The 26,291-nt window shown below is 39.2% G+C and overlaps 1 protein-coding gene across 9 annotated transcripts in view; it reads right to left on the reverse strand.

The window, feature by feature from the left end:
- Positions 1–26,291, reverse strand: part of TRPS1 (transcriptional repressor GATA binding 1) — a 211,281-nt gene that overhangs the window by 165,689 nt on the left and 19,301 nt on the right. For 5 of the 9 annotated variants that reach the window (XM_085221601.1, XM_085221599.1, XM_085221592.1 and 2 more), the window contains exons 2-3: positions 8,143–8,301; positions 4,181–5,109 (exon numbers count right to left, since the gene is read on the reverse strand). In XM_085221601.1, coding sequence (XP_085077727.1) covers positions 4,181–5,109; positions 8,143–8,179 — 966 coding nt within the window. In that variant the 5' untranslated portion in view covers positions 8,180–8,301. The remainder of the gene's footprint in view (positions 1–4,180; positions 5,110–8,142; positions 8,302–26,291) is intronic. The other 4 variants (XM_085221595.1, XM_085221600.1, XM_085221598.1 and 1 more) reach the window with 2 other exon arrangements.

A 26,291-nucleotide genomic window follows, 5' to 3' on the forward strand; every position in this document is an offset into this window, starting at 1 on the left:
TGAAGAGCAACTCAACCAGCTCATGTGAACAAATGAAGTGATTACAATCAAGGAACTATGTATGGAGCTGAATGTTGGCTTCAATGTGTTGCAAATGATGGTGGCAACATTGGAATATCATTTGTGCCAGCTGGATCTTACAAATGCTCACAGTAACAAAAAGGTATGCAACTTGGTTGGGACTTACTGAACTAATACAAGGCTGAAGGTGAAAATTTCCTGGATCACATCATCATCAGTGATGAAATGTGATGTCACCACTATGAGCCACAGTTAAAAAGGCAGTCCAAGAATTGGCAACATGCGAATTCCCCATTAAAAAAAAAGTACAAGGCACAACCCTCAACAGGTACAGTGATGTGCACTGTCTTGGGACAGTAATAGGGTGATCCTTCTGGATTTCCTAGAACCCAGACAAACCATCAACTCTGACTGTTACATCATGACACTGGCTAAGCAAAAGGTTAAAACATCCAGAGTCAGGCCAGAGAACAACACGTTTCTCTTGCAACATAATAACGCTCGGCCCCATCCTAGTTTGAAGACAGTGGCGCACACCGGCAATTCTGGCTGGACCACCCTACCACACCCAATGTACAGTCTGGATTTGGCACTTCATGACTTCCATCTGTTTGGGCCAATGAAATATGGACAGCATGGCCAATATTTTCCTAGCAACTACTCTGTCAGAGTAGCTGTGAAACAGTGGTCACCTCTACTGGTGCAGGTATTTATGAGCATGGCATGCATGCTCTTGTTCCCTGCTAAAGAAAATTCACAGCTAATGGTACTAACTATGTTGAAAAACAGTGTCTATAGCTGCAAAACTGCTCTATCAAGTAATGAGAGTGTGGTCTTCATATGTGTTGTAGTTTCCATGGAAATAAATAGGAAGCATTACTTTCAGAGTAACCTACGCATTATTCTGACAACAACAGTAAAGCTTTGAAAACACATCTTTCTGGGAATTCAGACATGTGCTAGCAAATGTTTTCTAAAATCTATACAGGAAAGTAAGTCAATCTTCCAGAAAACAGCTCAGTGAATTTACGCAGTCCTATTCAATTTATTATAACTTAATGAAATAAAAGCCTGTAAGGAAGAAAATGGGTGCAATATATACAAGAAAATTTCAAACCTAAATCACATCTTCAGAGAAGACAATGGAATTTTGTTTGATTAAATATTCAAACCAAACACAAGTCTTCACAATAGTAAAGCCAGAAATCTTGGATTATTTACATGGTTCCCAACTAAATCCTCTTTACGTATTACAAAACACAATCCCAATATTTTTGTAGCTAGATGTGATGTGAAGCCAAATGTGTATCTGCACTGTTTCACTGACTACACTACAAAAAAAACTATAAAACCTGTATTCAATGCCTTAGGGGGAGGTCGTTCTATTTTTCTTTAAAAAAAAAAAAAAAAAGTTTTCTACAATAGATTTTACTTCTGTGCTCTAAAACCAAAAGTATTTTTAGCAAGGAGACACCTCCCTCACATCCCCACCTACAGATATTACATGTTGGTTTGTTCTGCATTCAGATATTTTTTTCTTCACTTTTGTTATGAATGCAAACTACAATGCACAAGAGCACACCTCACTAATGCAAATCTTCATATATGGTGGTCTCCAGCCGACGCTGTGAGCCAGATCAAAGTTACTCATCTTCATCCCCTGACTTTGGCACCCAGCTCCCTGGTCTGAGACCATAAATCTATCAATACCTTCCACCCCAGCTACAACGGAACAGTTTGTTAAGGGCAAAAGGATCAATAAATCAGACCTTAAGTTTAGTCCACTACTATTTCAAGTTAACTACAAAGAGATTATTTCCCTTTAGCCTCATACCTATACAAATTTAGATTATTTGGGTTCAATTCCCTCGCTTAGTGCAGGAGTTTGAAACAGTTTTAACAGCAGCTCCAAGCACTGCAATTTTTCACTGCTACAGGAGATGCCAGACATTCAGATGCCTGAGAAAAAACCCCTCCAAAATGGACATAGTAGCAACATAAACACATGTGGGTGCAAAAGGGATTTTCAAATGTTCTTTTACTGTGTTTATGAATCTCACAAAGCTGCTCTGTATCGAGAGTGGGGGAGGAGAAAGCATAAAAATATTAATCAGTTACTTATCTTCTGACATGTTCTGGATCAACATCTGGTGCATGTGCAAGTGATGAAGTATGGCATTTGGCACAAAAGCTTATTTAATCTTCTCTTCCCAAATTGGGCAGGGAAAATTAGCACTCTTAAAAATTAAGTTTCCAGATCCATTTTTTTTTTTCTTTAAAATAAATTGCCAACACTGTATAGGCTGTCTGCTCTATTTTGGAAAATGTTTTTTGTCTGAGAAAAGACTGATCTTAAGTAGATTATCTACGGGCTGTTTCCTACCGCTTTTTGTCTTCCTTGCAGTATCTAACTGCCAGGGTTTAGTAGACAAGTATAGTCTAGGTTCAGCTGTTTTATTTCTACTTCTATCAGCTCAAACCGAGATAGCTCTCACATCTGTTTTATTTCTGAAAGCACTGCATAGGAAAAGTGTCCAGCTCATTCTAATCAAGCATAAACTTTCCTATAAATAACTAAGGACCTAACGAAACAATTGTTTGGAGGAAATGAAAGTGTGTTTAGAAACTCAAATTCCTCTACACTGTATGCCTGAGCTGTTCCAGTTAGAATGTCTTCCTGACAGCATGGATCAGCTGCTTTAAGATGCTGTCCCCGGAGTCAGCAAACTGAAACTATAGCAGGAAATCCAGGTATTAACATCATACTACTTGCTAATTATAAAACATCATTTCACATTCTGACATTATTCACTTCTAACCTCTTCAACTAAATCACGTATTTGCTTTCTAATCAGTTTGACAGGAGAGAGTGTCTGACACAAGACAGAGAGGTGATCTTTTAATAAGACAGCAGTTCAAAGATTGCAGCTTTTAGGCATAATAACAACCTTAGTTTGATTTGCTGCTCCACAAAGAAGTTGTAGTTTCTGAAAAAAGAGCAGAAGTTTAAATCATTTTAAAAGCTTCAAGTTCCTGTTTCGACTTCTTAGTTGAAGTTAGATATTAACCATCTTAACCTGGTTTGCCAAATTTCTTTCTTATAGTTTGAGCCTCTGCAAGCATTATTAAATGTCTTCTACCTTCTGTAAGTTCTTTTAAACACAACTTAGTGTTCTGTCCGCTGAGTGCTACGAGGTCAGACATCACATCCTATGAAAACATGCTCTTGGAATTAGATGGACATTTGAACTCATTTTGTATGCAAATCTTAGCACTGATTTTTTTTCTTAAAATCTGAACCTTGCTCCCAGAGTACTGAGGTACTCTACAACATCTCTCTGCATCTCAGCACAGTCGTGGGAGGATAGAAAAAAAAAAAAAAAAAAAAAAAATAGGCAGCACCAAAGACTTTTCTCTACTAATTACACATTAACTGATAAGGAACTAGTAGAAACTCCAAGAAAAAAAAAATTCTGACTCCACTTCTTTATGGTAAAAATACGATTTCTTTTTTACAGCACTATCTGAAATGCAGTATTTTCACTGCTCCAGTTACATGAGAAAATGACTGAGGCATGCCTTCTAAAGTGAAGGACATCATGCATTGCTGTTACTCTTAAAAACGTTTTAAATACCCATTGTGTATCCTGTTTATCTGGCACAAGACAACTACAACATCGCCAAGACTTGTCTTTTTTTTTTTTTAATCTTAATAAAGAACCAATAAGCCAAATCTTGACTCCCAGCAGCTGATAATTTAGGATTATATTTTTAATTTCCAGCTGCTGTCTTTCGTCTATCTGGTTGTTATTATTCATTATTATTCACTATTTTCTTTCAACGACAGTCAATCCTTCAGATATGATTACTAACATAGCAATCTGCCTGCTTGCTGAGTATGATCTTTTACTATTGATTATCAGAATGACAAAATTTTACAATGAAATATCACCAATCAAAAGGCCAACTGCTCCTCCACTGCACAAGATGCTAAGCAGACCTGCAGCAATTCTGGCTAAAGCAGACCCAAATGGTTCATAAGGCTTAAGCAGGTTACATAAAATACTTTAACTGCGTAGGTAGGAGAGGCTCTGCAAACAGTTGACTTTGCAGCTGAGAAGGAAGTTAGCAGAAGCGAGGAGACTGGTAAAATACAAACCTGCACATCATAAGTCCCGTTTAATAAGACAGGCCTCTGGGAATTGATGTCCTGCAGTACCCCTGAAAGCACAGTGCGGTTGACTTTCTGGAAGTCTTTGGAGTGGCTGAATTGCACCATGTTGTGGAGAGCCAAAATTTTAGTGTCGAGCTCAGCATCCTGCCTGGTGCGGTTGTGCAGTCCTAGGTGGTACTTGCGGAAGTGTTTGATGAGATCTGTGGGGTCGTTCCCGTAGTAACCATACCCACAGATGTTGCATTTGAAGTCCTGAAGCTCTGGAGACAGAGGCGCCGTATCTGGGTTATCATTTACCAACAAATCTGCTTTAGATTTGTTCAGCCTTAAACCCCCATCTGAAGGCACTTGTGGGTTTTTTGAGGCCATGGGGACCGGGCTTGAGCCTTGGCCATCAGTTTGACCACTTTGCGCTTGCGTCGTTTCATCTGAAGCTTTTGGCGACATCTGATGCTCCTCATTTGTCTGTGCTGCATCTCCTGACGGGGCACAGACCACATCTTGGGTGTCATCTGCATCTGATTTCTGAGGAGACTTCAAGGGCTCACAGATTCCCCCAACAGCTGGAGATGAGAAAGCCAGCATATTTCTGTCTGTCACCTCATCATGAGGGAAGGATGGAACATTTCCTCCCTTATTGTGGCTTTCATAATTGAAGCCAGCCTTTTCACTCAGCACTGAGCTTTTCAAGTCCTTTTTAATGCTGGAAGATGGCTCTTGGACATGCGTGCAAAGCTCCTCCTTGTTATTCAACTCTGCCGCATCAGGCTGGTCAGTGTTTTCTTGCATCTGCTCTGTGGAAAATTCTTTTTTCCTTCCAGACTCTTCACTTTCAGTACCTGTAGACTCAAGGGTCTGTACCTCACCTTCACTAGCAACGTTTCTTAGAGGGGGGTTCTTTTTCCGGACCATATCTACCACAGAGAGACAAAAAAAAAGAAAAAGGAAAAAAAAAAAAAAGAAAAAACAACCTATAGAATTATTCAAGATACACAACAGGTCTGACACTTCTTAAAGCATTCTTAGCTATACAGATACATCAGATTTTCAGAGAAGTTTTGTCAAATAGGCTTTTAGTCTACATAGTAAACTGGAACTTTGCATTTAAAAAAATGGTCACATGAGACTGAACTCAACTAAGAGAACTTTAAACACTATGAAAACACTTCCATCACTGTGAGTGAATTATGTCTTTCATTTATGTTTTCTGACACTAACAGTCCAGCAGAATTAACATTAAATAAATATTTCCTTTAAAACACGTTTTAAAAACTAAGATAAAAAATAAGCCTTCGTAGACTAATGCCCATATACTGTTCAAGCACATGTAACATAGCTTACCAAAAAAATACACCTAGGAGACATAGTCAGGAGCACTGAAGTTATAAAGGAAACAGATTTAGGAGAGAAGCAACTTTGAGGTTTCAGAGAAAGTATTTTTCCTAAGCAGGTATCAGTTTCTCTATAGCAAAAGCTTGCCCTTGTTCTGCCCATAAACTTCAGACAGGATTATATGGATATTCAAGAGTCAGGCCCCACAGTCCATTATTCATATAATTAGTTCTATTTGCCAAACAAAGAGAAACTAACTTTATTAGGAAGCCCGCTGTCAATAAAATTTTATAGGCCTGGACCCAGACATTTGACATGGCTGTGCTGCAGCGCAGGGATCTACCCAGAGAACACCTGGAACCCACATGGATCCCATCACGCCAGCCCCTCTGCTCAGCCCCACTTTTCAGACAAGGCCACCGCTGCTGACTGTGCAGGCACGCCTGCAGCATCCACTTAGCAGAGCTCAGAGAGGACGGCAATGAGGAGCGGAGAGAAGGAAGCAGCCTGCCACCAGTGAATGAGCTGCTAGCTGGACAGGGGATACTGTGGGACACAAATAACCAGAACACACCAGGTAGTAAGCCAAATTCCTGATGCGCTACAGATCTTCACCTTCCCCAGCCTACTTAGAAAAAGAAATTATCTAAAACTTCCCTTCACTCTCCACTGCATGGTTCTGGATTTTATATTCACCACCAGCAGCTTTGATCCATTTGTGTTCACATGCTAGCTATGGGCAGAAGACAGATGTGCTACAACTTTTTCCATGCTCTTATCTTTGCCAATGCTGTATACAATGATGGATGCCTCTCCTTGCTAAATTGCGTGTGGTCCAGTGGCAGGAACCTGCAGAACCACACACAAGATGCAAGCTGCAGACTGAAGCCCCAACCCCATTCCCAGGACCTCTGCCACTGGGCACGTGTGGAGGCAGTATATATGTATGTATGTATGCATGCATGCATGTATTTATAGCTCTGTGAAGGGAGGACCACCTGGTGATTCTAGGAGCAACACTGATGCACTCCAAACGGTGCTAAATTCAGACCTTTGAAAGCTGAGGATGACCTTCTCAAAACAGTACTTTGAGAAGTACGCTGGGGACAGAGGTTAAAAATAAAAGAACAGGCGTCTGTACATCCTCTTATTTACATCTGCTCCACATGAAAGGGCACTGCATGTTACGTCGATAAAAACAGACAACTTCTTAAGGGAAGTGTTCAACTTGTCTCTTGGGCTGGCTCTGTTGTCTTTGTGGTTGAGCCGATCCACAGGCAGCATGGGCTGCAGTGAGACGGCTTTCACACGGAATGCCAGCTTTTATTACAGAAATCTTGACACTCCGTGTGGTCCTAATAGGTTTCTTAAATGCCCACTGTGATTCCTCATTGTAGGAGGCACACATGCTTTGGAAGCCAAGCGCCTCCTCTTTAACATCAACCACACCTACCAGGATATGTGCACACTGAATTTCACTGTTTTTTTCCCCAATAACTTTTGAACCATGAAGTCACTCAGAACTAAGAGAAAAGAAGGATTTCCTGCTGTGGTAAGAGAACTATTACACTACAGACTCAGCCTACTACAACAACATACGCACATATATAATTCTAGGTATAAAGATAGTCCTTTTAGCACTGCTGCTTCTCTGCAGGAATCCATGAATGCTCTTGGTTGACACACACTAAAAATACTGGTGGGCATCTCTGGTAGATGTTCATCTAAGCCTGTATCTTTCATCTTGGAACCTGGCTGCATGGCTCAAACTGTTTCTAAAATAACTACTGGTTAAATGCATTTCATGGCAGTTAGAGGACAGAAAGAGGAGCCTGGACTGTGAGCAGTGAAGAAAAATCAGAAATCAAGAAAGTAAACATTGTAGCTGTTACCTCAGTCAAAATTAAACAAGACTGAATGCAATGTTTTAAAATGTTTTTGTTATAGATATTTTTGGCAGATAAGGAAAGTTTAGAGATTTTGCTATCTTCATGGCAACTCAGAGAATAGAGTCAGAGAGGACAGAAAAAAAATCCCTATAAAGCAGAGAAAAGAAAAACCTGGACCGTACACAGTCTAACTAGACAGAACTCCAGATTTAGATACTTTAGCTCAAATTTTCCTTACATATCCGTATGCTTGTGCATTAATGGAGGAGGGGAAAAAAAATTGCCTTGTGGAACACTTTCATGCAGTATTCTACGCTCGGGGAGTGAAAAAGAAGACAACAACATTGATTTAAACATCAAAACTTTCTGAATTTCAACCGAAAAGGATTTTCTCCCCTTTTTACTTTTCATTTCTGAAAAATCTTCTGACACTTATTTGCTTGATATCCACTCAGAGGGACAGTAAAAAAAAAAAAGACAGTATTTTTTAGTCGCTGAAATTCTACCACTATCGTTTTTCAGAGACATATTATGTAAATAAAACTACATCTGTAGTACTGCTAAATTGAAGAAACCATCCCCTAGCAAGTAATAAGTTACATACAGAAAGAATATAGCCACTCCGAAATTATTATTTCTAAGACAAATAACAGATTGCACAATGTTTTATTGTGTGCCAAGAATGTTTTCAGTTAACAATTTCACTTGAAAAAATGGATCACATACTTGTAAAATCATACCCAGCATTGACTTCATAAGGCATGTGGCTTTAGAGTGCTTTTTACAATTATTAATTCTATTAGTCAACTAGCAGGCAGGCTAATGCAATTGTCTTAGAAGATGCACGGAAGACACAGAAGACATTTTGAGAGCTGATCTGTATATCTGCAAAACAAAACAAAAAAAAAAGGTTTTCCTTCCTAAGTTATGTATTCAAAATAAGCTTTTTATTTACAAACATTGTTATGCCTATTGTACATTTACATGCATCTATTAGTGGGCACTATGCAAATAGTGTCTGTTGTCTACTTCCCTTAAGCATGAGAAATACCATAGCTGTCTTCTCCTTTAGACAGTCTCTCTCTCTCTCTCTCTCTTTCTCTCTCTCTCTCTCACACACACACACACACACACACACGCAGACACAGACACACACAAGAGAAAGCAAAGCAAAAAACTCTTAGATGTAAAGTCCACCAAAAGTTTAAAATGAGCTGTAAGTAAGTTTTGAAAATCAGCTGGAAAAATGCTGTAGAAAAGTGTCTTGAAAATTCACATATATCAGCAGGTATTTATTGTAAAGGGACTGGGTTAAAAGGAAGTGAAAATGGCATACAAATAACGTTCCAGTCCAGGTTCTGCTGTCAGCAATTGCAAGTTATCACCTGCTGGCTGCCTACAGCTCCAGTTGCAATGAATTTAGCGGTATTAATTTAGTTGCCAATGGGTAACCAGCCACATCTCAAAAATGGCACCACAATAACAAACGAAAGTCTTGGCCATTTAGTAGAGGCCAAGTGCTGAGCAGACACTAGGACAGAACTGCCTTAACTACATGCAAATGGTCATGTTTCCAAAATGAAAGGAAAAAAAAAAAAAAAAAAAAACCACTAAGCTTGATGTAAATGAAAAGGTGTTTTGAACTATGCAAGCTTTGTGTATGGCCCAGGCTGCAGAACTCATCCATAATCCAGGGGTTAGCACCTTATTTTCCTTACACTGAAATTATCCTTTAAACCATGTGGGTTTGTTTTACCTGATATGACCACCCTCAACTATTTTCAAGTTGAACTAACAGCTACATACAGTTTCCCTCAAAACCAGGCAAGGCTACTCTGCCCAATTCCTGTATTTAACAGAGATTTTTCTGTTTTGCAGTCACATCAGTTCGTACCTGGAAGCAGAAGGTAGAATCCTCTACTGAAATCAGTTTCTAACTCACAATAATGAATTACCATAGTGACTAGTGCATTTGTTTCAAAAAAGGAAAGCAAAAAAGCAAATTCTGAAAAGCAACAGTTTCTTATGGGTGGTGAATACAAAAGCTAATTATCTGCTGATCATCAGCTCTCTCAGTGGGTCACTGCTGCTACTCTTTACTTTTACTGAACGTGATGACTTGTCCTCAAAGCCTTTTGAAACATCATGGCTGTTGCCTTCTGCTCGCTCAGCAGGTTTAGGTCAAGTCTTAGTCATATTCTCTTTTTAACAGAATTTATGAAGAGGTCTGAATCTCGTGATACATCGCTGAATAATATCTGTATAAGTCTACAAACAGCAAACTCAGTCAAGGGCCTAAAAAGACTGTGATGTTATCCATCAATATGCTGCAGCATCAAGTTAAATGAAAATACACATTTATATTCAACAGACTCAAGTAGGGCCTCTTTGTTCAGGTATAGTAAAATTAATACTTTTACACTCATATATATTACACACCCCCACACGCATATATAATACACATCCAGCGCTTACACATCCATCATTTTGCCAGAATAATGCAGCAAAAAATCATTAACTCTCAGTGTCTCAGCTTAATATATGTCTAATACTTACCTATCTCACAGGAGTGTTGTGAGGCTTAATTAATTAGTGACTGTAAAGCACTTTGTGATCCTCTAATGAAAGGTGCTACATAGCACAAAGTATTATTAAAATCATTAGGACCACAAAAAAGCCCTGTGGAATTCTAGCCTACACTGTCTGTTGGGGTTAGGAGTGATCTTATTATTAAAAGGAGACCGTCAAGCTAATTTTCATAATTTTTTCAAGATCTTTCATCCCCCTTTGCTGTTGTGATAGCATGTTAGTAGCTAGAAATTTAATCTTATCATCTTAATAACATACACTCATGTAGTTTGTTACTGCAGGGCTAAAGAAGAGAACAGGGCTTTTGGCACTCATCTGGCTTTCCCTTTTAAGAAAAAAAAAAAATTGAGAGACGTATTTTGACACCTTCCCACACTCCACCCCACCAGGACAGCTGATCATGTGAGACTGCAGGATGCTCAACAGAGCTGCATGGGAAAATACTGCTGTGGTTTTAATTTCTCTTTTTTTTTTTTTTTTTTCCTGTGGAAAAAAAAAAAAGAAAAAAGATAAAAAACAAAACCCAGCTTATTACACATAAATATGCTACAAAGACTGTCTGCAGTGCTTTATATAAAAAAAAAACCTTTCAGCATTCAAAGCATCTGCTTCTATCCCGCACATAAAGACCTAACCCGTCTGGAGCCCGTACCTTACACCCTTTTCCCCACTCTCTCCACAACAGAGCAGCTGTAAGGAGCAAAGGCTCCGAAGCCAGAAATGTCATGTCCTAAGAGAGAACTTCTGTGTGTTACCAGCGGGGGTGCAGCACTCCGTGCAGCCCTTGGCGCAACCAGAAAGCCAACGAGACCATCAGAATAGCCCCAAGTTCAAAGGCTTCGGACTTTTCTAATTAAAGCATTTTCAAAATTAATAATCAACACCATCTGTAAATACACTGGATAATCCAGGTGAAATTCTCCAGTGTTGTCCCTGCTGAAGATTATCAAATGTGCTCCCTGCTCTAAATGAAATGCAATCTACCCTAGACTAAGACACAGCAAGACTGGTCAAAGCTCCCATCTTCACCTTTGTCTGCTGAGAAAGGAAAGGAAGAAAAAAGACTTTTGGTAAGCAACTCCAGAATCAGATCCTAAACCATGGGAGGGCAGAATAACCTTAACTACAAGCCATTCCTTCTTCAAGTAAGATCTTTCCCAGCTTCTTCAAATACATCACACAGGAAGCTGTAAGACTAGGACGCTATAGTGCTAAGCAAGAGCAATTAATTATTAAGTGCTCATTAAGCTATATATATGTTTTTCTACAAGCCAGTCCTTCCTGCCTGTCATTGATTAGAGTAGAACAAGTCTCTTCATGAAATCAGTAACATTTGGCAAGATCAGATGCTTCATTTGGTCGAGATATCTACTTGATATTCTATATTCTGCATGCACCACTGAAGCCATGATAGCTTCATCAATCTAGAAAATGCAAGAAGAAAAATCATCTCTTATAGCCTTACAGTCTTATAGCAAAATGTTGTGGTGCTCACTACATCCCCTCTCCTGCTGCATTTCCAGGTCTTTCCACGTGATCCCTGACCACCAGCTCACCAAGAGCTGTTCATAATTCTTTTTCAGCAGTTTACAAGAAAGAGAGAAATAAAAATAAAAAATAAAAAAAAAGTATTTTGTTGAAGCTTGCTCGTTCCTATTAAAATTTACTTTCCCAACACCAATCATTCTCAAAGCTCTTCAGGTGCATTTCTGGACATCTTAAATCCTGTTCAGATATTAAGCATCATCACCTTCAAAAGCTCTCATCAAATAAATCTCTTTATTAACTCATAGCAAATTAATTCAAAATGCTCTTTTCTATTACCATACGCTTCAGAACACAGCACAGTACTAGCAGTCATCCAACCACTGGAATAAATCTAACCCTTCTATGGGTATAAAGCAGACACTTGCTCACTTCAGAGTTTAGAAGCGGCATGCAGACGCTTTCAGGAGAGAGCGAAGCCAAAAGGTGATTTATCTGAACAGGCAATGCTTGCTGGAATATTAGAGTACCCAGTACCCAAAATCAAAAATTCCAGAAGTGCTTCTCTTATTCTGGGAGCCTGAGCACAGCAGTTTGCAGCCCTGCATTTATCAGAGGCCCAACGCAGTTTGCTGCCAGCAGATCTCTGGAACCCAAGAAGGCAAAGATGTGCTTTGCCTCCACTTTCAATCCAGCATCTATAATCACTCTATGTCATGACAACCTATTAAACTCTGGAAAACAGGAAAATTAATACAAATGACATTTTATGAGTAAATGAAAGCATCTACAGAGAGAGATGCAAAAACAAGAGTGTTCCAGGAGACTTGCAGGCAGGTTCTCAGCTCAGCACTGAACCTAGTTTCTTCTGACTTTCAGGCCCACATCTTTCCCTGCATTTCAGCAGAGAGAGCTTCAACCTGGCACTTGGCAAAAGACCAAGATCCTGTAATTTAATAAGGTACAGAAAGAGCACCTTGCGCAAAAGCCTAAATGCCCCAATTTATCATGACAGTTACAGGATAAGCTGACATTTTATTTATATGGAAATTAGTCTCCAAAACAACATAAAAAAGCCATACTTTCAAAGAATATTGTGCCTTTGTTTCCCTGCTCTGCATTTATCTAAACTCAGCTTTGTGTATTAAAAGTAGTTTAATTTTTATGTATTGATGCTGCTTTGCATGCCTCCCAATCTGTTGTTATTGCACTGCAGGGAGAACTCAGCCTGATTTACTTACTGCAATGAAATAACTGACTTCTGCCAGGACTGACACCTCTTAGGAAAGCCTTACCATCCTCACTGAATCTTCTGGTTATTCTCTTAATTTGCAGTCATTACTCTTTAGAGGATTGCAGAGCATTCCCTATTAGATCAGACCAGAGGTCCATTTAGCCTGGTGTGCTGCCCTGGAGAATGGCCAACACTAGATCCTTCAAAGAAGGTTCAGTGCCTTTGGACTGACACAGAATCGCCTACCTCTGTGAAAAATAAATCGCTGCTAATCCTCAACACTCCGACAGTGGCTTATTTTCTGAAGAGTAAAAAGGCTTATATCCTTTAATTATCTCTCATTTATGTTCTACGATTTGTTGTTAAATAAATCTGTATATCCTCACTTCCAATAAAAGTATCCAGTGTCTATCTGAACATTATGACGACCCTGGTATCGTGTAGCTCTGCACTTACAATCTAATTATGAACTATTAAGAGTAAATATTTTCAGCATTTTCAATTTGATCCTTTCCACTAGAGTTTCCTGTCATTCTTGCACTGCCAACTGGGATTAACCAAAGGTCCTCTGGACTGCTGGTCCATCCGTCACATCCCCCCCTGTTCATCCTATTCACATCCTTATGGTGGAAAGCAATCTTTCCAAACTTTCTGGAAGGTGTGCTGATCTCAAATGTTTCAATTTCTTTTCAGCCTGAGTAAACACGATGTTCTTTTTAATCCAAACGTTCTTTGAAGACAATGGGAGTTTAGGGTTTGCAAATGACTCAGAACTAAACCGAGTTGAGTGTGTTGACAGAAGCAAGCACAGTGTTACACTGGGTGAGGAATGAAGGTGATCTGGCTCCCACTCAGGAGCAACCAGGTATATCTACAAGTGATTCATTCCTTCTTCTGCATTAGACATGCAAGGGATTGATCCTCTTTTCCTTGACACTAATGGTAAAAGCCTCACTGACTTTGGGAGAAGCATGAATGAGAATCACAGCTCCTTTCTCTGCTAGGTGAGGCTTATTATATGCAACAAAGAAGACATCCAAGTTCTTCAGCCCAAAACTTCAGTCAAATTGAACTAAAAATTATTTAGGAGATGAAACAGAGAAAGAGTATGTCTTTGGCTAAAGTTCCAGAGAAGTTCAAATGATTTTCTTTCCACGTAGAGGCAGAAAAAAAAAAAAAAAAAAAAAAAAAAAAAAAAAAAAAAAAAACACACCACACTGAAGCAGGGTTGAAATTTCAGCTATATCAAAACTACGAATTGAGAAGACTACAACCTGGACCCGAAACAGCAATGTGAGATCACCACTGGAGAGGGCATTATTGCGGTACTTTTCCAGCCAGACTAGAACTAAGACGAACGTGAGTTTGCAAAAATGTCCTTTTTTTTTTTTTTTTTTTTTTTTAAGAAAAAAATTGGCTAGAGTTTCCAGACACAAGTTACATAGGTAAGACAGGGCAACCAAGGGCAAAAGAAGTTGAGCCCATGCACATCAAAGCAGACTTTGGCTTCGGGTACCTATCCAAGCCGAGCCTTCAAAGGTTCTGATGTTCCCCTATTGTTTAGTTTGAATCTTGTCTAAGCTTGCTCAGGAGAACCCACATTCAGAAGTATGGAAGAAGGGAAAAAGAACACGCATTTTCCAAACAGCGATTTCAAAACAAAACAAAAAAATGTAAATCTACATGCTGCAGGGTAATACAGGTAAGCGTGGCTAGCTATTGTTGCTCCATGCTTCTCAATTTCCATATATTAGCATTCATTGCTGACATTATTAAATCCAAAGTTATTTGGATGCTTTGATCAGCAAATTGAATCTTGAGTCTATATACGATGTACCTATATTCACGTAAAGTTTACAAAACTATTGTATTTCCCTATTCTAACGCTTCCCCCCACATGCTATGAGTTTCCATATATCCCACAGTCATACATTCCAAACACAGAGTACTTTATTTAGTAATATATTCAAGAATTTAGATAAAAGGAAAAGCGATGGAAAATGTTTGGCAATCTCTATATAAACAGTTTTTATACATTTGGGTTGAATCATCCAGTAAACTCTCATCCTGGTATTCCTATGACAGATAAAACTTTCATCACCAATACGGCCTCTTGACTTGGAGGTCTTAATACAGGGGAATTCATACTACATCTCTGATATTTTCTACGTCTATCACAAAAATTAACATCGCATTAAATTTAAGCAAGTCAGATTTTGGCACTGGTTTTGCACTCGGCGCAAGTAACCCCACTCTCCATTGTGAATGGGGGAGAAACAACAGCAGTGGCAACCACAACAAAAGAGCGGATTGTGTGTTCTCCACACAAAACAGAAAGCTGTGCCTATTCAAGAAATCTTGGCCACTTGTCAGAAATCAGAGAACTGACGCTGGAACCCAGTAGCAGCTCCAGCCAAAGCAGTGGTGAATTACCTTGCCTCTGGAAGCATCCCCGTTACCTAGGAAAGGATCTCTGTTGCAGTACAGACCATACAGACCCCACGCTATGTCAGAAACACATTCTTAAAACAAAGTAAAACAAAAAAACAACCAAAGTAACTGAAAATGGATTCATTGTGAATACTGCATCTATTGTTTGCCTCTTTTATCTATTATTTATATTTCTTTTTAAGTTGAGGCATGAAGTAAAATGCTGACAAGAAAAGCTACTCTTGCAACTTATCCATCACAATGTTTTGTTACGAACAAAGCTTTAAAACCAAGAAACATTTTTCAAATGGCCCTAGGAATCAAATACGGCAAGTTCACTACGAAACATGTATTCTAGTTTACCAGTTCATTCGGGTGGGAGAGGGGAAAGGAGTGCACAGAGCAAGGAGACTCCTCAAGCTCTGCTGTGGGCTGTGTGCGCTCATATTCCTTTACAGCTGGCAATGGGTGCCAATTTCAGCTGTTGACTGCTAGATGAATACATATAGTGCAAATCATGCTCTTCTTCAATCAGTTTTTGCCCAACTCTCACATAAACGTTCCATGAGAAAAATCTCATAATGCCTGCATAAGTGATTTTATGAATCTAGCTTTCAGCTTTTGATAAGAGACTTCTTACTCTACTGGCTTTCATTCCTCATTGCGTGGTGGGCTAGTGCCAAGAGCCTTCACATTAGCCTTGACCACGCAGACATCGGAAATTTAATTTAAACCTTGATGATCTGCCAGGATAATAAAACACATACAGAAAAGATTCAAAAATTGATTTTTTTCTGAGAGTTAAATACATAATTTCCACAAACGTAAGGACAACACAGGTTGCAGAATCTACACACTGCAACGTATGGAACAGATGCAAGAACTACAGATGGGAAACAAATAGAAATCTGCAGCCCAAAGAGAATGCACAAAAGCGGACAGTTGTTTTCCCATTTAAAATATGCTTTAAAACACTCTAGACACTAACTGCAACTCGTTTCCATTAATTTTTAAGTTTCCTTAAAAACAGACCTAGAATTTATCTTAAAAAAAAAAAAAAAGTTAATAAAGGTACAACTACAGACTTTTATTCTGAACACCCCACCCTACAAGTGACCCTTACCTCTCCACTCCTGTCTTCCTCCTTCACTGCCTTCTTGCCACCTCAATCCCCAAGCCAACACCTCACCAATTTTAAGAAATATCCAGTAACGATGTCAGGCTGATTTGCTGCGCTGGGACATATCCCACAAAAAATTGAAAGCTTTTGTCCTGTTTTCACTTATGAAGAAAGCAACTTATTAAAGCAACTGGGTTCAATGGCATCTTTCAGTCTACAGAAAGTCCCAAAATTATTTGCAGAGGCTACAACAGCACCTTCTTTGAAGTAATGTTGCAACTTGTGCAAAGGAATTTGGGATGTACCTGAGATCTGAAGGTGCGGGCTACAAATTAACACAGCCAATTAGGTGGAGAGGCTGAGAGTCCAACACAGATGGGGCAAGATAACCACAACTGAGTGAAAGGACTGCCAAACGTAAGCCAGTTGGCTGAGCACAGACCATGTCATCTTGCTCAGTGAGCCGCTGCCCAATCAATAATCTGTTGCTGTTTGCTCTCCCCATGCCAATCAATCCCAACTAGGGCTGCTTCTAATTTTCCAATCTAGGAATAGCTTCAGAACATCCACAACTGTTATTTAAAATAACCCAAGAGATAAATGTTTCAGCCATGAATCAGTGTGCAGATTCTTCCCAAAATGGGACTAGTCAAGAGTAAATAATTACTCCTGCAACAGTTTGATCTGATAAACCGCAAGACATAAGGCTGCAAAAGTGATCTTTGTACTATTAGCAATCAGGAGGGAATCCAGCTCCTAAAATTACTTGATTAACTGATATGGGACCTAAAACTATAATATTTCTGTAGAGAATATCTCACAATACTTATAGTCTTTTTGGGGGCAATCAGCATCAGCTATAAATTTCTTATCCCTGGAAATCTGCTACAACTGGATTTATGCTACAAGGATGCCTTGCTTTACAAGAAGACAGAGATGAAATCAGAGCCAAATTATATTTATGTATCTCTCAAACAATTCTTTTGTTCACAGTATGTATTGAAAGAACACATGAGAGGAATTAGAAATGATCTTCATAACTTCTCCATGGCTTCTTCTCCTGTGAGTAACGAGAACAGCCCAACATCACACTGATAAAAATCTTACTGTAAGACAGCATTCACATAACCATTTGTATGTAGATAGTAAGATGAGTGTATACATGCATAAAGAACAGAGACTACAACAAACAAAGTCACATATGTGTTAGGTTGGTAACATTTGGGTCTTCTTCAGCATCAGAATCTAGTGGCCAAACTAAGCATGGGATTTGAGTCTTATTTTAAATAACCTTTACATTACTGCATCCCACAGCATCTTGACAGAACCTGACCCATCAATAAAAAAAAAAATAGTTACTCCTTATGACTCTCAGATCTAAACCAACTGATTTCCCATCCTATCACATGTCCAGATTGTTGCAGGTCTGTACCTTCTACAAACCTAAAGCACGCTGTCCAGCTCTATGAACACAGGCTCCTAACACTGTCTCCACCTGCAGCAGCAGGACCTGTACTTTGCTCCCGTTTGCCTGCTCACCAGATGGCATGCTTGTTTCACTCCAGCCCCACAGTTCAGTGCAGGACGATACTAGCACCAGGCTAATAAAAGGCTGGGCACCAACTGGCAGCCCCGCTCCCCCAGCACAGTGGTGGCTCTGCAGGACTCCCAGTTGTGGCCCATGCAACACTGCCAGCACATGGAGCAGCTGCCCACAGCTCCGTAAGACTGGGCACTGGAAGAACAGGGAGCTTGAGAACTGTAAAGCCCAACAGAAAAAGTGGGGCTGGTTTAGCCCAAAGCAAAAGTTGTCTACCTAAAACATTACCAGTAGTAGCACCAGGATAATGTTAACACGTCCACAGAGTGCTGTGATCTGGGCACCGTGCACACACTTGAACTGACTCTGCTATTAGTGAAAACTGCCATCTCCTCTGCTTCTAAAAGCTTGCCATATCAATGTCTAATGTTTCATGTTTTGATTTGAATCATGACTGCAAATCAGCGACATAACATTTGGAGAAGAAAACAAGGATGAATTATAGAGAAACCAGTCTTCCGAAACTCTGTGAAAAATATTAAATCCAGCAACAAAAACATACAAAAGGCGTCCACTCAAAACTCCTAAGAAACAGCAAAGCTAGAGCAGTTGGTGGAATGAAGGTTACAGCTGGCAGACTCAGCAGTTCACTTGTCCTGAGAATTGCACAGGCAGACTTCAGACTTCTTTAGATTTAGAGATTTATTTTTTTCCCCTGTAAAGGCAGGAGTGGGGAATAGAAACAAGAGGAACAGTGTCACATGTGATGCTGCTGCTCACAGTTTCTCTAAGAGGATACCATCTTTTCCTTCTGCTACAGCAAGAGTACAAAGTTTAGGAGTTTTGTTCACGTACATTTAATTGTACATGCTGATAAAAATCTTAATGTCATAAGGCATTAACCTTTACACCAGTAACCAGCAGCTAATCGCTTCCTGCAGATCTCTACACTTTATCCTGAATTCACAGCCCCACAAGTCAATTTCATTAGGGCAAAAAGGCAGTATGTCTTAGGCTGACCTGAAGCTGGAAAGCAAACCCACCACCGAGATTCAAGAAGTGAGAAAAAGTTGATGGTTTAGGCAGCATGACGAGGCTAAAAGATGACCGCTGTACAAGCCCATGCTGCCAAAGCAGTGCTATGCAACGTGGAAATTAGAAGCCCACAAGAAAGAGCCAGACAGGGATTTCTTTTTATTGTTGAATGAACTGCTTCCTTTAATTATGAATATACAGATGTGAAAATGAAAGAATTATTAAAATGCATTGATGGAAACTGAATTCTCAAAGGAATGTTCAAGAGATTAATCAACAGCGTCTATCGGTTCGTACCACAGCATGTGCCACTGCAGCAGACAGGCTGGCATTTACTTGCTTGGCTCTACAAGAAAACCCAAAATCAGCTCATGGCTATATCTGAACTGTGGGACACTGAACACCTTCACAGCTCCCAGAAAATCAGGCTTGGCACCATTCCCCTACGTGCTTTGGGCTCCATCAGCAACAACCCAAGTGAAAGGCAGAAGGGAAGCACAGCACACGCAGGCTTGGTGAACAAGAGAGACAACTGCTCCTCGTCAACCTCTGCTTCCTACAACCAATATATAGGGAGAGGCTTTCTGCCCTGGTTTATTAAGCCTTTTTTTCATTCTTATTTCTTTTTTCTTTTTTTTTTTTTTCTCCTTAAATAAAATAGTAAATTGTTAAAAGAGAGGAAGGGAAATCCTCATGAGATAGGCAGCCAAGGGCTGGGAAATGTCTCTAACCATGGTTTCCTTTCTGACCTCAGCAAAGCACCATAATATGCTAACAGCTCCCATTTCAAAACAGCCATATTGTGGCTGTATTTACACTACTTTTCTTATGCTCATCAAGAAGGGAGTCTGGTCCCGAGGCCAAATGACAGGGCAGAGACTGAAACTCAACTACTTCATTCTCAAGTCTTCCATTTGAACTGGTCCATCAGGGCCTAACGCCTCACATCAGACAGCTGTATCCCACATGATTTAATGAGAGAAATACACGAGTGACTTTGTACAGAAAGTACTAAGGAAACTAGTACTGAAGATACTGCTGGTATCTTCAAGCAGCACAAGTATTAAGATAGCACACAAAACCATTGAAAGTTGCATTGTAAGTTGTGATGAAAAGTATTAAGAGCAAGTACATGCTCTGCAATAAGAATCTCTGTAACTTGTATTAACTCAAATGACTTAAGAAAGAAAAAGAATTGATCACAAATATAAACCACTCAAAAACACACTTCACAAGGCATAAATGTGCCAAGCAAGTGTTTCAGCAGAAACAGGTAAATCACTGCATATATCACAGATGACACTGAAGTAAGAAAACTATTTATGATGTTTAAAAAAAGATGAATTTTAACTGGGATTAATGAAGACGCAGAAGATAGGACTTTCTCCAAGAATCTGAAGTGAAGCTCATTTAGACCAGCAACAAAATTGCTAGCAGCAGGTTAATATTAGGGAGGGAAAAGCTTTGGATCATGTTGGCATAAGAACAAATAGACTAAGCATGATTAATTTTGGGCTGAAAATGAGAAGCAAGAGTTTTAACTGACAAAGCACTAAGGCTATGAAACATCCTTCCACCAGACGCAGTCATGGCAAAAATAAAAACCTATCTAATTTTAGGATAAAGGTGGGTCACTTTATAAAAGGATTACATAGTGTGGTTGATGTTCAAAGAGCTATCCACTGCTAAGAATTTCCACAGTACTTCAGCACAGCGTACACAAATCCACTTTTTCACAGTATGCACAGGTTTATCACTCTTCCTTTAAAAAAAATGAAAGAAAAGCACATGCCAAGGGCACTGTTTTCTTGAAAGCAGATGAGAAAAAGGTTATTCTTTTCCTCCATTCTACTTTTTTTAAACATATTTATTTTCAAGGTGACTCTCTGCATTTTCCTTAAACAGTCTTAAAATGACAGTAACTCCCATCTCCAGGGAAAATACAAGATAATAAAATATTCTCTATCTATATATATGGGTATATAATACAAAATGAATAGTGTTTGTTACCTTGACAGAAAGGATAAACTGCAGCATTACCGATTATCACGGCTTGTCACAAAGAAGACACTTCCTTACTTATTATCTAACTGTCTTACCATTCACTGGAATGTGTGAGTGTGCCAAACTCCACACAGGCAATGCGTAGCTTTTTGTAACGCAAGAGCTTTTTAGTCATTAGGAAGGCAACTCCTGAGTTCTCTAGGTAAGTACACAAAAGATATAGCATAAACTGAAGTAACTCAGAGTTCCCCCCGCTACTCTTCCACTACAACCCAATGACAGCCACCTTTAGCAGTGGAGAAGAAGTAAAACTATACAGTTACATTCAGTAAATTGTGTACACTGAGTGGGACAGAGATCTACAGATACAATACATCTGGAGAGAGTTCGGGCAGTTTCTGACTACACCCTCATTCCAAAAATGACCAAAAGTAAAGACTGTTGGTCACTAAAAGCCATTGTTTTTGTTTTTTCCCCCACCTTTTCTGTAGGACAAAATGTGTTAAAATTCTGAAAGTCAGTTTTCAATTGAAATTAATCTATTTTGGATGGGACCAAAGAGATACAAGATGATGTCTGTTTCTTTTCCAGCTGAAGCAAACACAAGCTTTTCCTCCCACTTTTCTGCCCATCACTTTGCTCATTCTTCGAGCTATCCCATCTTCCTAACTTGTTCTAACGCCTCTTTTTTTTTTCACAGAATCCACCATAGAAAAACAAAGATGGCAACAGATGGCTAAGCAGAAAAGCCTTCTGTGGTCAAACTGACCAACACAATCCTTACAGTTCCTAAAAAGCTTTTTATGGGCTTCATTTGGGCCTCACCAACCTTCTCACATTGTTTTGCTTTAGCGAACACCATGCCATTTGCTGTCTTTTCTTTTTTCCCCACAGTAGCATGACATACCAGTATTACTTTTTTTTTTTTTTCCTGCGACAGTGAAATCCATTTAGGTATGCACTTATTTATGATCCATATTCTACGCTATAACCAGTGCTTTGTGATAAGCCAAGATTTGGCACACCCTTCTGTCTGATATAACACAGAGATACATATTTTTTTCCTTTGGTAACATGCAGGGTTTTCGATTTTCAATGATTCAGATAGCAGAAGCTGCCCTCTCCTCTGGAGTGTTCTCCAGCACATTTTAAGCCCAGCTCTGTCCCATCATCTGCCGATGGAAATCCTGCAACCCTCCCTGCCAGGGCTGGAACCGCAACTGGGCACATGGGGTGAATAAGTTCCGAGTCCCACAAAAATCTCGAAGTCTAACACCTGAAGAAACTCACAACAGAGCCCAGATCTCTCCATGCTCTCCTCCTCAGCCCACAGATGTCCCACAGTTCACCATGCTGAAGCTCCTCACCAAAGGCTTTTCTACCCAAGCACCAGAGTGCTGCTTTTTCACACAAGGCTCCTGCTGGTCTACAGCACTTATCAGAGCAGGGGGAGAAAGTCAAGTAGAGAGGTAAGCCATCAAAGATAGTCTGAGTGAACGAAAGCAAGCTGTACATAAAGGAAGGAGGGCTTACAAAGACTTGGCAGGAAAAAAAAATCATCAGAAAACAATCTCTATCTGCCAGGAAATGGAAGTGCTGCCTTCAGAAAAGTGAAATCATTATTGCAAGCAAACTGATTCATTAAATAACATGCAAGGGAGGATTATAATGCCTTCCTTGTCATTAAAATGCTTTGAAACTATACTTCTATAAGATATGCTAATGATATTCAGTTTTTGTATTACACAGCAGAAGCTACACTGGGTGGAATTTGGAGCGCTGTGTTACACAGGAGTTCAGAGAAGAAAAGTTGTTATTAGTTCACACTGACTACAAACATCTTTAAAATGCACACAAAAACTGCCATCCCATGCAGAAACCAGAGACAGAGGTGTCGAACCAGTCCACACCCAGCTCTGCACTCCCACCAGGACACCTCATCCAGGTAGAATATCAACAACAAAAACACCACCAGAAGTTACCTATGGTTTACGTCCAACTTTCTACCAAGTAGCTTGAGTGTTTTATTTCAATTAAATTAATTGGGTCCCGGTGTACCTGGCCGATTTACCTAGCTCCTTAACTAAAATAACAAAAGCTAGGCTCCAAAACCCAGTCCCAATTGCTGCAACCAGATTTCCGTATGATGCATCAGCTTCACTGTCACAGTAACTAACATGGTGCATTTTTTTCACCTGGTTCTCTATGTAAGCTGACAGAAGTCACTCTATCAAACAGAGACCTAATACTATTTTATTGCTTATCTCTTTTGCCCTAAGTTACATCAGTAAGTCATCCCCCTCCATCAACTTGACAAGCTTCTTTTTTGGTGTTGACCTTAAAAGGACACAGCTGTGACAACTTTCTTTTTCTTTCTCTTAATAGTTCTCAGCTGAACACTTGCTTTCAGTAGTACAGGGTCTTCATTTGGCACTGCTTTAGCCCTGAGGCCTGTTCAGACCAAGCACAGTTTGGTAATTCTATCTGATAGTATCTTGCAGCCATTACTGCAACAGGCACTGAGGAAGACAGAGGCAGATTTTATTCGGACAAAACCATGATTAATTACAAGAGGTCTTCAAGATTTGGTCTTATTTTCTTAATGCTCTTTAATTAATGAATGTGTTCATCTCAAAACACACACCCTTATTTCCACAGCCTTTGCTCAAGATATTAACAACTCCAGACCAGCATTCCCTCTGGCATTTTCACTTATTACCAAAATCATTTTCTCTAAATTTCTGCAAGTCCCAGAATTGGAAGACCAGAATTTAAAACCCGCTCGGGATCTCAGAATGAAAAAGAAGATCTCAAAAGGAAGAAGATACGATACTAACAACTTTTCTTAAAGCAATACCTCAGCTAAGGGATATCTGGAAAACACAAAAATGTTTAAGTAATCTGGAAATAGCACTCACTATTTCTGCTACACACCACGCAATAAATGCGCCACGTTGCTGATTTAATGAAGTAACTCAATTTTGTGTCAAATCCTTCTAAAAGCAAAGAGGAACAGGTACACAGTATATCTTAAACTCACTGCGCTATTTGCACTGATCGTTATTTACACACAGACTTTAATCACAGCAATTTACAAATCACCAGTTTTAGTCACAATTTAAATTGGCACGCCAAAGACTTCAACATACACAAAACAATGAGGTTAAAAGAATTATTTATGTTTTCACTGTGATTCTGAAAAGTGACAACCCAGGCAATAATCATTGTAACATGTCAGCTGCAACTAAATGAAGTTGTTCTATAAAAGGAAGGAGTCTCCCTTTGGATAGTAACTTGTGTACACTGAACCTATATGCACTTAATTAAGCAGTTATACAACACTATCTTTAGTGTTTACACGTTTTTATGTGGATACATATTACAGATTTTGTTCCATGTTTTGTATTTACCAGATAATAAGTTGGTTTTTTTTGTTTGTTTTTTGTTTGTTTTTTTTTTAGGGTTTATGAAAGCTGGAATTAAATTAAAAACCATTAAAAATCTCTTTAAAGTATTGCTCATCAGTCCAATGATGCCTGAGGTATGCAAGTAAGAAAAAAGCAAGACGTTTACAAAACCTGCTTTGCATTTAAAACTAATTTAAACAAAGAATTACACATGTGATTTGTTCACTGTACAATTGTTCATCCAATTGTTTTGGTTTATCACATATTTTAGAAGTAACAGATTTCATCATTTCATCTCATGCTTTCTTTTCATCCCCAGAGTGGAAAAGCAAAATGAGCTTTCTTTTTCCTTTCTATTTTTTTCCGCCCAGTTCCTGGTAATCTCCGTTTTGAAAATTAGCATCACTGAGCAGAATGTACAATGGAGAGAACAGTGTCCTTTCAGCAGCAGAGAAAGCCTCCGGCAAAAAAACAGTTTAATCACTTCCACAGGTTGGTTCCAGGTGTTAGCTTGCCATTTCCATCACAACTGTGGTGTGACTTTACTTAAAACTTTGGCAGCAAATAGGTAAATAAACATAATCAAACAGTACACGGAGCTGAGCAGACCTAGATCTTGGCAGGGAACAACATCTGAAAGTTTTATTTCTAAAAGGTAAATATTTAAAAGTATTCTCAAATACAGGTTTTTCTATATTAAAAAGGTATTTCTGGTTACTTAGGTTTGTTTCTTAAGCATTAATTACTATATACCTTTGTTATTCATATTAGACTGCTTAGGAGTCCAGTTACTGTTTTAATATATACTGCAGTAGTCTCATCTAACATCTTTTGGGATAGAAAATATGCTTTAATATGCTATGCATTAAAAATCAAACCACATACATGATGCTACCAGTTTCGCTACGCTCCTGCAAGTATCTGCAGCATCAGACTATTATGCATGATGATCACAGAAGAGAAAAACCTAACTGGCAGAAGTCTCTATGGGCTTAAACCAGAACAAAAAAGTGTACTTAATTTATGAGCTGAAGGTCTGTCTGCAGTTTGGCACATACAGCGCATTGTACCATGTAATTTTATAAAAATCAAATAACTTTGCAAATCACTTCAAAATTTTCCTTTCTCGTTGGCTTTAGCTGTGTTTGAAAGGAGAAAAATTACAGGATGAATTGAAAGCAAAATGAAATGATTCAGGACCATAATTCTCTTGAATGAACATTCCTAAATTTCTGGATTGTGGACCACTGACAAACTTCAAACCTAAAGGGGAACCACTATGCTGCTTTCACATCAAACTTCTTAATTAAAAGCCCTCACTGGATGATATGATATGGCAGGTCTCTATCACACGGTGATTAGGTGTCTGCAGACCACAATTTGGAAATAAATAATGAATTTTTTTAAGGGAAGACGTTTCTGGGTTTCTTGGAATACCCACTCAGTACACTGAGATATCACAAAGTATCCCATAATTCAAACATATCGGGATCTCCTTTCTATGAGCTCTTAGTAGTACAAGAAAGAAGTAGCAGTGTAAGATAGGATTATTTTCTCAAAGCACTGCTCCTCACAGATGCTTCTACATGATGAAATAACATATTTTATCCTGGTATTTCCCTCTCAATTTGTTTGGTTTTTGTTGTTGTTTTCTTTTTCCAAGCAAACTGACCAGACTCACATCCTCTTCAGTACAAAAGCACGCTAAAGTGAGCTCAACAGAAGCCATTTCCAAAGGTGTCCTGAAAGGATCAGCATAGGAAAAGGAAAAGCTGCACTTGCTTCAGATCACAGAGAAGGCAAAGGAGAATTTCACTTTATACCTTAATTTATAAATATACAGAAAGAGAGTGAGCAAGGAATTGAGAAGGGCAAAGAAAAAAAAAAAAAGGCTGTAATCATACTCAATGCCTTATCTAAGGTTGGCTAAAAAAAAAAATAAAATTGAAGGAGACTAGTCCTGACACAGCAGAGAGCCAGCAGCGAGACTGTGCCGTCCCCAACACTTGAGTGACAGGCGGGGGCAGAGGA

This window comes from Meleagris gallopavo, chromosome 3, assembly GCF_905368555.1.
Source record: "Meleagris gallopavo chromosome 3, MGAL_WU_HG_1.1, whole genome shotgun sequence".
NCBI classification, from domain to species: Eukaryota; Metazoa; Chordata; class Aves; order Galliformes; family Phasianidae; genus Meleagris; species Meleagris gallopavo.